Source organism: Arvicanthis niloticus, chromosome 2 (genome assembly GCF_011762505.2).
Source record: "Arvicanthis niloticus isolate mArvNil1 chromosome 2, mArvNil1.pat.X, whole genome shotgun sequence".
Lineage (NCBI taxonomy): Eukaryota > Metazoa > Chordata > Mammalia > Rodentia > Muridae > Arvicanthis > Arvicanthis niloticus.
Genome location: NC_047659.1, coordinates 90,531,377 through 90,546,070, shown reverse-complemented (window position 1 = coordinate 90,546,070; position 14,694 = coordinate 90,531,377). Strand labels below are relative to the sequence as shown.

At 49.4% G+C, this 14,694-nt stretch overlaps 1 protein-coding gene across 2 annotated transcripts; it reads right to left on the bottom strand.

Moving 5' to 3' along the window:
• Nucleotides 1-1,358: 1,358 nt before the first annotated feature.
• Nucleotides 1,359-14,694, bottom strand: Spint1 (serine peptidase inhibitor, Kunitz type 1). Of its 2 annotated transcripts, none has more exons than XM_034493654.1 (11): nucleotides 14,519-14,694; nucleotides 13,748-14,290; nucleotides 5,584-5,711; nucleotides 5,220-5,358; nucleotides 4,961-5,131; nucleotides 4,781-4,807; nucleotides 4,405-4,530; nucleotides 4,201-4,251; nucleotides 2,677-2,847; nucleotides 2,455-2,502; nucleotides 1,359-2,110 (listed from the first exon to the last, which is right to left on the bottom strand). In XM_034493654.1, the coding sequence occupies exons 2-11, from the start codon at nucleotides 14,202-14,204 to the stop codon at nucleotides 1,905-1,907; spliced, it is 1,524 nt and encodes a 507-aa protein (XP_034349545.1). In that variant the 5' UTR covers nucleotides 14,205-14,290; nucleotides 14,519-14,694; the 3' UTR covers nucleotides 1,359-1,904. The 2 variants fall into 2 exon arrangements, with proteins under 2 accessions (XP_034349545.1, XP_034349546.1); XM_034493655.2 differs by having other exon boundaries at nucleotides 1,762-2,110; nucleotides 14,445-14,583.

The window sequence follows — 14,694 nt, the reverse complement described above, 5'->3', positions numbered from 1 at the left end:
AGACTAACACTTGCTAGGCACCTGCAGTGTTGATCACCCCTCCTAGAAATTGAATAGTCTTTGAATTGTTAATCATGCCAGCCTGTACTTTATAAAGAATCAAGAGAACATGTCTATTTTGAGCCTCAGTGTGGGTAAATGGCTGCCAGAATAAAGGGTTAAATGAGAAAATCCCATGCCCTGTGAAATGAGACAAAAGGAGCAAACTCCACCCTGCCTTGTACTCAGCCCTCGCTGTGTAACTACCATTAACCAAGGTCACAGAGGGAACACGACATGCTAGAGATAGAGATGACTCAGATGCCACCTGTGACTCCAGGAGCTCACAACCTAGCAGGGAGATGGATACACAAACAAACAAAAAAGAATGCCATGTGCTCAGGGTCCGGTTGGCAAACCCAGGGTGTGGAGCAGGGTGTGCCAGCCACCTGGGCCAGCACTCAAGGATCTGAGCTTAGCTGAATGATGAGAAAAGAGGTGGTCCAACGAAGCACAGCAGGTACACAAACAGGCACCACAGACAAACGGAGGGCTAGCCTGCTGGGTGGGAAGAGATATGCACAGTTTGCTTACTAATCCCTAACCTTTCCTGGAACATGGGACCTTTGGTCACCCCCACATGAGCCTTGGAACTGGGGAACTCCAGCTTTCCTGTGAACCTCCTGGCCTGTGAATGCCTTTAACAGCACAGGGCAGTGTGTTGAGCAAGTGAGTGTCATGTAAGGCATTTGAGCAGCATTTTTCCTGACAGTATTAAATATGTATGGACCGGCAGTGTTTAGCACACAGGAGGTCGTTACAATCTCTTCAAGTCTGACTCTTCTGGCAAAGTGGCTGGGTCCTGGAGAGGGGTGTCTGGAGTGGTGAGCCTCAATTAATGGCCACTAGGGAGGAACTTGGAGCCTGGGGAGGGGCTACATTTCTGCAACTCAGCCATGGGCTCTCAGATGGGCAGGGATGGCCTATGTCTGGTGACATAGAAGTGACTGCCAGGGTTCAAGCCCCCAACCATGGTTGAACCCCACCCCACCTGCATGTAAGTAGGTATGGTGCTGGCAACAAGAAAAACCCTGCACAGCAAGGCCAACACCCCTGTAGCCCTTCACTCTGGTGGTCAAAGGTGACACTTTTCTCCGCCCCAAGGAACCAGGGCAGTTTCTGGAGAGGTGGGGAAAACCTGCTGGACAGGGTGGCCAAAGACTGAACCGGTTGGTCAGGAGTTCAATCTCCCCCCTCAGCAACCCCACAAAACAACTGAAGAGATAGCTCAGTGGTACAGCACCTGCCTAGCACACAGGCAAGTTTATGTCAGCACTGAAAACTAAGAGGATGGAGGGTGGAGGGACCTCAGAGGAAGCTCAACAAAACACAACACTTTATTTTTTAATTTAATGTAATTTGAGGTGCTGTGTAGAGCACTCAGGGTGACCATACATGCTCTACCACTGAGCAGTGACCCTGGGGCCCCAAAAGCAATTATTTACAGCACAAACTACAAAGACACATCCTTCAGGGCTGGCCTGTACAGAGTAGAGGGACAGTTGTGGAAGGCAGTGTGTGGCTTCTGGCCTCTGACACCACTCACGGTCCTAGCGTCATTGGATGGGAATGGACAGCTTTAAAAAAAGACACAAAACACCAACTTCCTCTGGCTCTTGGATAAGCAGGTCCTTCTATGTACAGTATTCCTGGCTCAAGGCTGTTCTGCTCCTCCCAGACTCTTGGGCCTTCTCCAGAATTGGCCTGAGTACAGCTGAGACTCCTTCAAGAGGCCCAGAGATCTGTCTTCTGAGACAGTAAGTATGCCCAGGAAAGAGGTAGGAAGAGTCTGGTCCCAGGCTTTCCCAGGTTCTAGCTTCTGTCTTGGCAAGCAGGACCTGGTGAGACGGGCAAGAGTCCCAGGCTCAGAGAGGCTGTGTTGTGTGATTATAGACCAGGTGCTCCGTGTCCTCAGCAGTAGAAACAGTGGAGCTAGCTGGTGTGGGAGGTGGCTGGTGCAGGGGACTGTGGAAGTTCTTTCTTTGGTTCTTGAAGAAACAGTAGCCCAGGATGGCCAAGACCACTATAATACAGATGACCAGTAATACAACAATGGTTACCTCCACGGAGCCTGGGGGAAGAAGAGCAGAATAAGGTATTCCTTAGGTCTGCTGGTCTGACACCCACCACCCTCACTCTATGCAATGGACAAAGACCATGGATGTCATGTGTAGAAACAGATGAACACTCAATTCAGACCTCCAGAATAGGTGCTTCCAGAAGCCCAGAGAGGCTCTGACACCTGACAATTGGCAGGCAATTCAGTGTTCTCCTTCTTTACCAATGTCAGGCCTCACTACTCAATGGTGCACTCTGGGTAACCACAGGATCCTTTCAGCGTAGCTGGGCATTCACAAGCAATTGCATGTTGTTAGTTCCTGTACATGTCCTGGTGACAGGACAGACTAGGCTTACCTACAGTGGGAATGGAGCTTTCCCTCCGAAGACCAAACACATCCTTCTCTGCAAAGTGACATAGAGAAACCAGTCGGCACTAGGTAAGTCCTTAGACTCAGCTGTTCCAGTGCCACAGGCCCCTGCCACCCTCTCCCTCGGCCACCAAAGTCACTTATAGAGGAGGGACTAGCCCAGGCCTACAAATCTTCCCCTTCACCCTGCCACTGCCACTCTGCTCACTGGAGATGCCTCGGCAGGACTCAAGACACTGCTGTTCGTCCTCAAAGTTGTTCTTGTTCCCATAGCAACCACCATAGGTGAAGCGGGCACAGCGTTCACTGAATGGGTTGTAATACCAGCGTGGTATGTTCTCCTTGCAAAACCCAGTGTCTGGCAGCTCTGCACAGTATCCTGTGGGAAGGGAGCATGCAAAGGGGTGAGTGAGCCACCCTGCTGCCACCCTTCAGGTCCCCCCTGACTATAGCTCAGCACCCACTATACCAGGCTGAGGGCAGATGTGGCTTCACTAAAGGCAAGATAGACAAAATGGATAACAATCTTGGGTACCAGGAGAACTACTACTTAGACTCTATTTTAAAGACACACTTGGCTACATTGTTTGTTTACTTATGTGCATGTGCACAGGGATGTCAGAGGACAGCTACTGGAGTTCTTTTCAACAGGATAAATTCCAAGGATCAAACTCAGGGCATCAGGCTCACTAGCAAGCACCTCTATCCCCACTAAACCATCTTGTTGGCCTCCAAGTTTTCTTTTTCAAGTAGGTTTTCTGTGTCAAAGTCTCTGGTTCCTACCACCCAGTGACATGAACTTTTAACAAAGGGGGTGGGCTTTAGGCAAGAAGGAGTATCCAACTTAAGCAGAGGTTCTCAACCCCTGTGAATGACAGTTCACCTAAAACCACTGGAAAACAGATGTTTATATGATTCATAACAGTAGCAAAATTAGCTACAAAGTAGCAATGAAAATAATTTTATGGTTGGAGGTCCCCACAACACAAAGAACTGTATTAAAGTGTAGGGGTACGAATGTTGAGAACTGTGAGCTTACATTGTTGGGTTTTGGGGGTGGTGGTGAGGGTTGGTTTCTTTTGAAGTAGATTTTCTTTTCTTTACTTGGTTATTTTATTTATTTACATTTTAAATGTTGTCCCCCTTCCCAGTTTTCCCTGAGGTAGACTTTCTCTGTGTAGCCCTAACTATCCTGGCACTCACTCTATAGACAAGACTGGCTTTGAACTCAGAGATCTGCCTGCATCTGCCCGGGATTAAAGGCATGCGCCACCATGCCTAGTCAATTTTTTCTTTAATAGAGAATCTCAGGCATCACAGTCTAGCTCTGAACTTTATTTAGCAGAAGCTGACCTTGACCTGATCTTCCTGGCATAAGCCATCATCACCAGGCTATTATCTTTATTTTTAATTCATGTTACATTTGCATAGTGGGTGGTTTGTTTTTTCCTCTCATCCCCCAGTGGTGGTGGGACACAAGCACAGTTCCTTGTGATGCTAGGTGGGTGGCTTCCCATGTATCACAGTGCTATGACATTTCCTGAACACATAGGATTTAGTGATGTCCGACGAGTCTACAGTAAGGGAGATGATCAGTGACTAGTGGGTTCTGAGAAACAGCTCAGCAGGAGTCCAGAAGGCTCCGCCTAACCCCTGGGACACTGCCCGCTGGATGGAGTGGGGACAGCAGTGTCAGAACCTGTTTTGACACAGAGGAACAGGGAGACTTCACCTTTATCACTGAGGAAGTGGATACTCTGAAGCTCATCAAAGCCGCTGGTGTCTGCAGAGATCAGAGGTCAAAGGTTAGGGCCAACCAACCATGGGAACATGGGAACCCAGAGGCATAAGGAGAGCTGTTAGGATCTCCCCGCCCCTGCCCCCCCCCACCCCCCCCACCCCCATCTCCTGCCCTATCTTCTGTTCCCCAGCTCACATTTTTCACAGGTGGCTTCATCGGAGCCATCAGGGCAGTCTGGCGTGTCATCACACTCCAGGAAGCCATCGATACAGCAGCCATTGCTACAGCGGAACTGGGTGGCATGGCAGCTGCCAGAGCACACTGGATGGGGGTGAGGTGAAGCTCAGTTACAGAGTGTGTGCCAAGGGACCATCATCTACTTGGGCCTCCCCATCATGAGCCCACTGTTCACCAACCCTATCGGGAGCTGAGTTGGAAGGGTTAGGTGTCTGTATACTATTGGGGTGGTAGGAGCTAAGCAAAAGCAGGTTTGACAGGAGTAAGGTCATCATATGGGCTGAAAATCAAGACATGGGGGAGGAAATTAGGAAAGAAAAGAAGTAAAACCCACCTGGATGGTGCCTTTCAGGTGAGATTCCTGGAGGGAAAAACAGAGGATTAATAGGGGGTGTGGCCAGATGCTAACAATAATGAGATGATGGGGAGACCCCTAGTCCATTTCCCAGACCAGAAAAACCACCTGCCCTGGGCAAAGTCACCTGAGCTCTAAAGCTGCCTCTCACAGACCCACCTTGCACATCCTTGCAGGCTAGCATGCACTCTTCCTCACGAAGGTAGTTGTTCTTGTTGCCCAGGCAACCTCCATAAGTGAAACTTTTGCAGATCTGTTCCTTGGGGTCGTAGTACCAGCGTGGGAAGGAGCCCCGGCAGCGGCCCACCTTGTAGGATGCGAGGCAATAATCTAGACGGAGGGGAGCTTGTGAGTTAGGACTAGAGGGCTAACAGTGGGGTGAGGGAACTCCAGGCCCCTCATGTCCGCTCCCAGTCACCTTCTGTCTGCTTGGCAGTTAGCACAGTGATCGTCAGGTTGGCTGTTTCCTCTAGCTGGTCTGAGTCAGTTCTTGTCAGTTGGAATAGATAGGTTCCCTCCTTAAGTCCCCATAGCTCCACTTCTTCTGGATGGTGTCTCTATACACAACACTGGTCATGAAGCTTGGCCACTTCCTGACGTTCTCTGACAACCCCAGGTCCCCCAGCCATGACCCCCTCTCCAGGGAAAGCATAGACACTGGGTATCAAATGAATCCTGCTCTCTTCTCTAGCCAACACCAAATGAGCCAGCAGTTGGCCTACAGCCCCTGAAGGAGTCCTAGGAGGCTGTGGGAAGGTCAGGGATCCAGCCCAGCATCTCACCTCTACTCTGACATCGTTGTCACCTTGCAGTAGATGCCAGTCTGTGTTGTCTGCCTCTCTCAGTACCAGGGGTTTCTGCAGCTGGACCTTCAAGTCTATGCCCATCCAGATTCGAGGGATCCGGGACCCTGAAAGAAATGGAGAGGTGGTGGCCAACCTAGGACTCAGTAGCCTGCACAGGCGCAGAGAGGACTCTCAACAAAGCCAGAACCTTGCTCTCTATGCAATCGCATTCCAACTGGTAGATGGTCTGAAGCAAGTAGCTGAACACTATGTGCTACATTATCTGATCTCATTTAGGAAAAAAACCCTGTGTGTGCACATGCAATGTTCGTATTTTCTACGGTAAGCAGGTACTTCTGCTGACTACTTTAAAAGGTTAAAGCAACAATTTCTTTTAAAGCCAATCAAAAAAAGGATGTGATGAGAAAGTCATCTTTCCTCTGGGGCTGCAGGTGTGGCTCCACTGGTGGACATCTGCTGAGCATTGACATACGGCAGGATTAGATTTCCTAGTGCTAAATAAAACAGTGGTGGTATATGCCTGTAATTCCAGCAGTCAGAGGGTAGAGGCAGGAGGATCAGAAGGTTGTCCTAGGATACAAACAAAGTCTGAACTCAGCCTAGGATGTATAAGACTACATTTTGACAAACAAACCAGCACACAGGTACTTATGGGTGGAATGGTCCTGGGAGATGGCTCAGTGATTAAGAACACTGGCTCTTATCCCACACAGTGGCTCAGAACCATCCAGAATTCCAGTTGCAGGTTTTCTGATGCCCTCTTCTGGCCTCCATGGACACCAGGCACATAAATAGTACCAACTAGTAACACTAGACATACAATGGTGAGAGATACACTCATACACAAGAAAAAAGAAACAAGAAAAAAAGAAAAAAAAGCACCACTCCTCACTAGCTTAGGCCATGCTGAGAATCTGGACAGAGGCCTTCAGCCAAGTGCTTGGGGAAACAACCCAGATGTCCTTGGTGCTCCAGGGTGAGGGACCATGGGACAGGGTGCCTCTGCCATCAACTACAAGAAATTTCCAGGAGCCACATCCTTCCTGGACCCAACAGCTTAAGGTTTCCTTCACCTGAGACCTAGGGGTCCTGTCAGAGAGATAAGCACAAAGATGGCTTCCTGCTAAAAATGGGTTGGATGGCCCCCATCCTTACACCCACAGAACCTCTAGAACCCACAAATATGACCTTGTTTGGAAAGTCTTTACATAAGTGATGCTATAAAGGACTTCTAGATTACCTGGGATAACTGACACTGTAAAAACTGAAAGGTGCTAAGCTATTGACTTATCACATGAGCCAGGACCTCCATCTTGCTCGCCAGGGTTAGGGTTAGGATGCTGCAGAACAGAAGAACAGAACAGGGAGAGGGAGCATGCTCTGCTCTATCACTAAAGCATTTCCTTGCAAGCATAAGGACTTGAGTTCAATTCCCAGAACCCATATCAAAAAGCTGGATGAAGTCTCTTGCACTTACAATTACAATCCCAGTGCTTGCTGATGAGGCAGAGATAGGAGATCTGGGGCTCACTGGCTGGCCAGCCTACCTACTTGGTGAGTTCCAGACCAGTAAGAAATCCATTCTCAGTCAAACATAAAAAGGTGGATAGCAGGATAGCACCTGAGGAATGACACCTAAGATTGTCCTCTGACCTCCACACACACACACACATCCATACACAATGTGTGCATCCACACACACATTTCATACACAAGTGTCAGGATCTACACATACACCAAAAAGCAAGAAACAAAAAAGCTGGCCCTGGTGGCACACATTTACAATCCTTGCACTTGAGAGTCTCAGACAAGAGGATTATGAATTTAAGACCAGTTTTTCTATACAGAGTTCCATGTCAGCTTTCACTACATAGCAAGATCCTATCTTAAAACCAAAAGCAAACCAAACCAAAAAACACCAAAAAGGAAAAATATACCCTCTTCATGTGCACAAGTGCACATTCATACATAGAGACACAATTATTTTTATTTAAGTCAGTGTCTCTCTGTGTATCCCTGGCCGGCCTAGAATCCACTATGGAGACTGGCCTTGAATTCACAGAAACAGACCGCCTCTACTTCCCATGTGCCACCATAACTGGTTATGCAGAATTAAAAAACAAAGACCCAATATCATGAGGTGACATGAGCCAGGAGAAGGCATCAGAGTGGGCTATCAGAGGAGAGGGAAGCTCTCAACAGAAGGGAAGACAGATTTTGTTTTTGTTTTTTTACTCGATTATAGGGAACAGGGAGTGTTGTAAACTGTGCTGAAGAGTTGCCTCAGTAAGGTGTCTGCCATAGAAGCAGGACGCTCTTGGGTTCAAATCCTCAGCATCCATGCCAAAGAGGCTCGGTGGGCTTTCCACACATGTAATCCTGGCAGCAGAGGCAGAGACAACATGATCTCTGGAGCTCGATGGCCACAGAATCAGTGAGCTGCAGTCTCTCAAAAACTTTAATCCCAGCATTCCAGAGGCAGACAGGTGACTTAGACTCTGTGAGTCTAAAGCCAGTTTGAGCTATGTAGTGAGACTCTATCTCAAAGAGCAAAGCAAACAAATAATTTTATTTTAGAAGAATGATGGATTTTAATTTGTATTTTTTCTTTTTTTTTTTTTAAAGATTTATTTATTTATTTTATATATGTGAGTACACTGTCACTCTCTTTAGACACACCAGAAGAGGGCATTGGATCCTACTACAGATGGTTGTGAGCCACCATGTGGTTGCTGGGATTTGAACTCCTCCGGACCTCCGGAAGAGTAGTCAGTGCTCTTAACCACTGAGCCATCTCACCAGCCCCCTCTTTTTTTTTTTTTTTTTTTAAGATTTATTTATTTTTATGTATATGAGTACACTGTAGCTGTCTTCAGATACACCAGAAGAGGGCATCAGATCTCTTTATAGATGGTTGTGAGCCACCATGTGGTTGCTGGGAATCGAACTCAGGACCTCTGGAAGAGCAGTCAGTGCTCTTAACCACTGAGTCATCTCTCCAGCCCACAAATAATTTTTTATCTATTAATTAACATAGAAAGGAATAATTAAGGGAAGTACTTAATATCCATCTCTGCCTCCATGTGCAGGTACATATGTGCACCTAACTACACATGTGCTCACATCCATGCCACACGTGCACACACACTAAAGTAACAACGACAAGAAATACAGTGAAAAGGAATTAGGAGTCTGCAGAGCTGCTTCTGTGGACAGTAAGGAGGCCAGGCAGAGACAAACCTGGTTTCCTGAACACCAGGAGTGACAGTCAAACATTCAACAGTGATACAGGAAGAGTCCAGACAGTGGCTGAGAGCAGTGGAGTGGAGTTGTGGGAGCCTGGCTACTCTAGTCCTTGACCTCTGTAATGCACATAAGGTCCAGGAGTCCTGTGGGACAGACCTAGGGGACCCTTGCTCTGGGTATCCGCATTTAATTTAAACATCTGATTGGAGGAGTTTCTATAAAGAAAGATGGCTAGCAGGAGGACAAGGGTAAGAGGTTCAGGAGGATGAAACAGGAGAGGTCTCCACGTCACAGGGCAGCCAAGGGAAGTAAAGAAAGATCAGAGAAGCACCTGTGGTCAGACACTTCCAGCTTCTCATGAAAGGCTCTGGGAATGGGGAAGAGCAAGCGACGGCTAGGCAGAAGAGAAACCTTAAGACTAAGAAAGTCGTGCTCCATCCACAGAAAAGCGGAATCTGACCCACATTACACACACACTGGCTCAGAGGAAGACGAGTGTGGGTGTTTCAGAGAGGCCAGGGCTAGAGAGAGACGTGGCAATATACTACCTAATAAAGCCGATAATTTGGGGGATGCTGTGAGTATGTGCTGGACACCACAGCAGGCTATGTCAGGGCTAGCATGGGTGGGTAGGATTCAGGCTAACCATCCGTCCTATCTTTAAATGGATAAAAAGCAGGGAAAAAAAGATCACGTTTTGTGAGATGTGGAAATTAGGTAAAATAAACTCGAGGCAGGAGGTGTATTTCCATGGCAGAGTGCTCTGGCACGCACAAGGCCGGCTTGATCCCCAGCAGACGGGGAATATGTGTCTATAAGTTGGAACAAAGCCTTGCCCCTATCTATATGTCACCTATGGTTGCTTTTCCATCGCCACACTATAGAATGGTCACCACATGTGCCATGTACACATGTGGTGTATGGCACAGAAAGCCTAAAACATTTACCATTGAGACTATTCATGTTCATAACCACCCTGCTACACCTAGGAGTTCACTCTTTCTGGATGAGAAAAATCAACACACCAGAGGCATGGCTCGGATTTTATCCAATGTAAGTGTTGGGAACTGAACTCTAGCGCCATGATTCAGTGTTTAATTGTTAAAAGTGAGATTTGAACCCAGGGCTGTCTGTTTTCATTGCTCACACTCTATCTAAAATGCCACTTTTGAGAGATAGTAAGATGGTTCAGCAGGGGAAGGTATGTGTCAGCAAGCTTGGCTGGAGCTTGATCCCCAGGATCCACACAGCGAACAAAGAACAGATTCCCTAAGTTACCCGCTGACCTCAGTGAGTAGAAAGCACACCTTGACAAATAACCACATAACTAAATGTAAAACCAAGCCAAACCAAACCAAACAAATCAACACACCAAAAAACCCCAGGGTTCCTTAGAGTAAAGACGTTTTCACTAGAGTGGGAAAGGGGGTAGAGAGAAGAGAGTCTATCAAAAAGACAGTACTTTCTCTCTTTCTGATTTAGACAGGGTCTCACTATGTAACCTGGCCTGAAACTTACTGAGCAGCCAGGCTGGCTTTCAGACTTGAATCCCTCAGCCTCCCCAGTGCTGAGATCACAGATGTGAACTATCCTGGCAGGCCTAGGAAAAGTATTTAAATTTATCTCCTTCCTAAACCTTGCCTTAGGGTTTATTATTGTTACCATACATCTGTTTGTCTAATATGTATATGCTGTGTACGTGTTGTGGGCATGGGCATGCCAGGGCATGTGTATGGAGGTCAACATGTGGTGGGCAGTTTCATCCCTCTACCAAGTGGGCTCTGGGGACCAGACTCAAGTTGCCAGGCTTGGAGGCAAGCACCTTTACCCACCTGGCCATCTTGCCAGCCTCGTTTCATTGTTATTCAAAGAGCATCACAGTATTCAATGAAAAGATGTGCTGACATCCACTGAAGTTGTTTCCAGTCCATGATTATAATAAATTATGCTACTAGCAAGCTACCACACAAATGCACACATTAAGCACAGGGAGAAGAGTACCAAGGGTGGCTGTACAGAGGGCTGTGTGGGCTAAGATCGCTCAAAGAGCAACGAGATAAGGCCGGCCACGGGGGCTGAGTCAGAGAGATGAGAAGACTTTGTGACAGGGTAATGGGTGGGAGAGGGCAGGGTTGGCTGGGCTTAGTGTCACAGGTCTATAACTCCAATTGCTGGAAAGACAGAGGCAGAAGGATCTAAGTTCAAGAACTATGTGGGCTGTAGAGCTAGTTCAATGTTGTAGTGGGACCCCCATCTCAAAGTTTTGCAAAAAGGGCCAGGGATGTGGGTTGGTCGTGTTTAACATGTGAGGTTCAAGGTTAGATTCAGGGTAAAAATCAAAAAAAAAAAAAAAAAAAAAAAAAAAAAAGAAAAGAAAAAGAAAAAACAGGGGTCAAAAAACAAGGAACATGAAGAAACACAAAAAAATAGGGAAGCAAGAAGGCAAGAGAGGAACAGAATCTGGTTACCTAGAAACAGCAGCCAGGAGCTGGGCTGTATTTACCAGACCCTGAGTGATAAGCCTAGGCCAGGTGGAACCTGTTTTTATTGTGCAAAAAACTACCAACGGTGGGAAGGGGATGGACAGGCCACACCCCCCTCCCAGCCCCACTAAGTAGAAGTGGCAGGCAGGCATCAGACTCTGAATGAGGAGCAGCCTCTCCCCACCCCACCCCCACCCCCAAGACCAAGGGGCAAATGCCCTACCCTACCTACCACGCCCTTCCTTCTACCCTAGAGAGCAAAGGGCTGGAATGGCAATAAAACCAGGCCTCAGGACATATCCAGGGAACTACAGACTCCACCTCTTAAGCCACCAGGCCAGGGTGAGGGGGCACAGGTAAGGAGAGAAGGAAAGGTTACTGGCCTGTAGTCTTCTTGCCTGGCCTAGCCACAAGCTGGGAAAAGGGATCTAAGCCATCCATTCTGGGAGGGATTCGTTCAACCAGCACAGGAATCAAAGGCTTAGGTATCCTGACACATCCCCAGTCAACTTGGCTGACAGTGGAGCCACTGACACGCAGCTTCTGGACCTCTTCAAGTGTCCCTGATATAGCCTAGAACAGCCTGAAGTGCACACAACACCTGAGCCGTACTCAGCTATCCAAATGTTCCAGGAAATCCCCATTCTATCCTATCTCACACTAAACAAACCATTTCTGGGGGTTTCCAAAAGAGGAAGGCTGGCCCGCCCAGATCCAGAGACTCAGGTTCTAGCCAGGGATGGGACTCCTATAAGGTTCTGTCAGAGTAGAAAAGGCACCACAACCAACAGGAGTCATCACCACCTACTCTAATGTTACTTCCTTGTGCAACAGGCTCCAACCCTTGGTTAAAGTGAGACACCATGGACCAACCTACCTCAGAGATAGCATCCCCCACTTTCCAGAATTCCCACCTCAGGTCTCCCCAGAGATCAGGGAGAGCTGTTGTTAGATTAGAGAGAAGAGTAGACCCTTAGTCTACAATAGTTACTAGCTCAGAAAAAAGCCTGGAGAGAAAGGTAGCTGTTGCACTGGCCCTATCGGGTTCTGTCCCCTGTCCCCGCACTCCACACTCTGGCTGTTAGCTGCTCAGTTACCACCCATTTGAGGGCTAGGGTGCTATCAGAAAGGTGGTCGGTCCTACGTGAACACAACAGGACTTTTGGAGTAGGTCCCTGAGGTGAGGCCTAGGCTTACTGTTTAGGAATGTTATCCTGGGTATAAACAATTTTTTTCCTTTTCTTTCTTTTTGCTTGTTTGTTTTTTGAAACAGAGTTTCTCTGTGTTGCCCTGGATATCCTGAAACTCACTCTGTAGACCAGGCTGGCCTTGGATTCATATCTGCCTGCCTCTGCCTCCCAAGTGCTGGGATTAAAGATGTGCACCACTATACCAGCAAATAATTTAACCCAGGAGGCTCAGTTCCCTACTACTCTAAAAAGCACATACAAGTAGCAACCTCTTCCAGAGAGTGGAGGCTGACAGGAACTCGCACAGTGAGTAAAACGTGAAGAGCCAGCAGAAGCTCTAACTGTGACCCACTTCCTGGCAAAAACGAACGGGCAGAGAGGATGAGAAAGTAGACTGTTGCAGCCGGTCAGTCCAAAGACTAAAGAGGACCCTTGTTCCCCACTTTGCCTCCACCATAGGGAGTAAACAAGGTGAACAGCCAGGCCTACCATATCCTAAGCAGGTACAGCCCTACTAGGCTCACGTGGCCAGGCACACACACCTGCTGGGGCAGCTGACATCCCGCACCTACCAAATACACATACCAGCAGGCTGACTCACCCCGGCTCACCAGAGAGCTTCTAGGAGACTGGACCCACAACACAGTCCCCCTCCCTCAGGAAAACCTTTGCCTGAGTTTGTCCTGTATTGTCTGGGCCCTGGCTATATCACTGGTTCACCTGCACACGGCCCATCTATTCCCAGAGCAGAGACACTAACTTGTCCCTTATCCAGCCACGGGAGGAGGCCATGGTCAGGCTCATTTTGTCAAGGCCTCAAACAGCCCAGGACAATGCTTGGCCAGGGTGCCTTTCTAGTCATTTGTGCACATCAACATTCCCTGAGTCTGCCTATCAGGGGCAGAGACACCGAAACCTCGAGAGTCACTATACAGCCTGGGCTAGACCTTCAGCCCCTCTATCAACTCTGAACATCCAGACTTCAGGGGCCAGAACCTGGACCCTGAGAAGGTGGTCGGTCCTATGTGAACACAACAGGACTTTTGGAGTAGGCCCCTGAGGTGAGGCCTAGGCTTCCCCAATCTTCCATTCCCTTTGTTTACTAAACAATGCCTAAAAGGCAGTCGACGAAGGGTTCTCCTTCCTAACTCCTTTTTGCTGCTGTCTTCGCCAAGACTCCATAATCTCTGCCTATCCCTTCAGGCCAGCAACCTTCCTCACCTCCAAAGCCTCGAGTCCGCAGCTCGCGGTAGGAGTGGTAAAGCTCCTGGGTAAGATAGTTGATGAAGCCCTCCTTCGGAGCGAACTTGCACACGAAGTTCTGCTCGTACAGGCAGTTCATGAGGAAGCAGGCAGCGATGGCGTCCTCGCCGCCGTCTGGCTGCAGCTCCACCAGCGCCAGGTTGCAGTTCTGAGTGGTGCAGCAGGCACGCACGCAGTCCCAGCCGCGGCGCACCGTCGGGGAACCCAGGAAGGTGGCCCCGTTACTGACTGAAGCTTCGGTGTCCAGCACAAAAGCCGGCACCCCGCTGGTAAAGCGGCTCAAGCAGGCAGCTCCCCCGGGAAGCTCAGGGGGTGCGGACGGCAGCTCGGTCTCAGTGCCCTGGAGGCCAAGCGCGCAAAGGAGCCATACGCCGACCGTAGAGATGCTGGCCTGCGCCAGGCGGCGGCCCGCCATCGTGCTCCCCGGGGCTGTCGCCCTCCTCCCCAAGGCGGGGGTCACCTTCACAGTGCGGGCCTCTGGGTTCCGAGGGTGCTTGTGACCTGAGAGGGGAGGAGACAGAGGAGACACACCTGATCAGCCCCGGTGGGGGCGCGGGGCACTGGGAACCAGGAGGCGCACACGGACCGATCCGTCCACGGACACTCGGACCGGACCGCCGACTTCGGGCAGAGCACCGCTCAGGAGCTCGCGTACCCCAACACAGAGCGGACGTCCGCCAAACATGCTCGGAACCCGCTGGGCCTCCGCCTACCGTCTGCCCCGGCTACCTGCGCAGGTGAATGGGGTGGGACCGCCGAAGACCCCGCCCGGCTTCCGCCCGGTTCTGGGTGCGCGGAAGATTGGCTGCCTCCTTCCCCCCTTTCAAGTTTCTGGTGAAACTGAGTCAGAGCGCGGGGCGGGACTGCCATTAACCCCTGCGCCGCCGGCCCCGCCCACGCCGGTT

What these genes read in the sequence shown, in the direction of transcription:
- Spint1 (XM_034493654.1), bottom strand. Translation starts at nt 14,204, where the DNA reads ATGGCGGGCCGCCGCCTGGCGCAGGCCAGCATCTCTACGGTCGGCGTA. An exon ending in AACTGCCAAGCAGACAGAAG is followed by an intron (nt 5,132 to 5,219) that starts GTGACTGGGAGC and finishes CCCTCCGTCTAG; the next exon opens with ATTATTGCCTCGCATCCTAC. An exon ending in AAGCTCCATTCCCACTGTAG is followed by an intron (nt 2,111 to 2,454) that starts GTAAGCCTAGTC and finishes TTCTTCCCCCAG; the next exon opens with GCTCCGTGGAGGTAACCATT.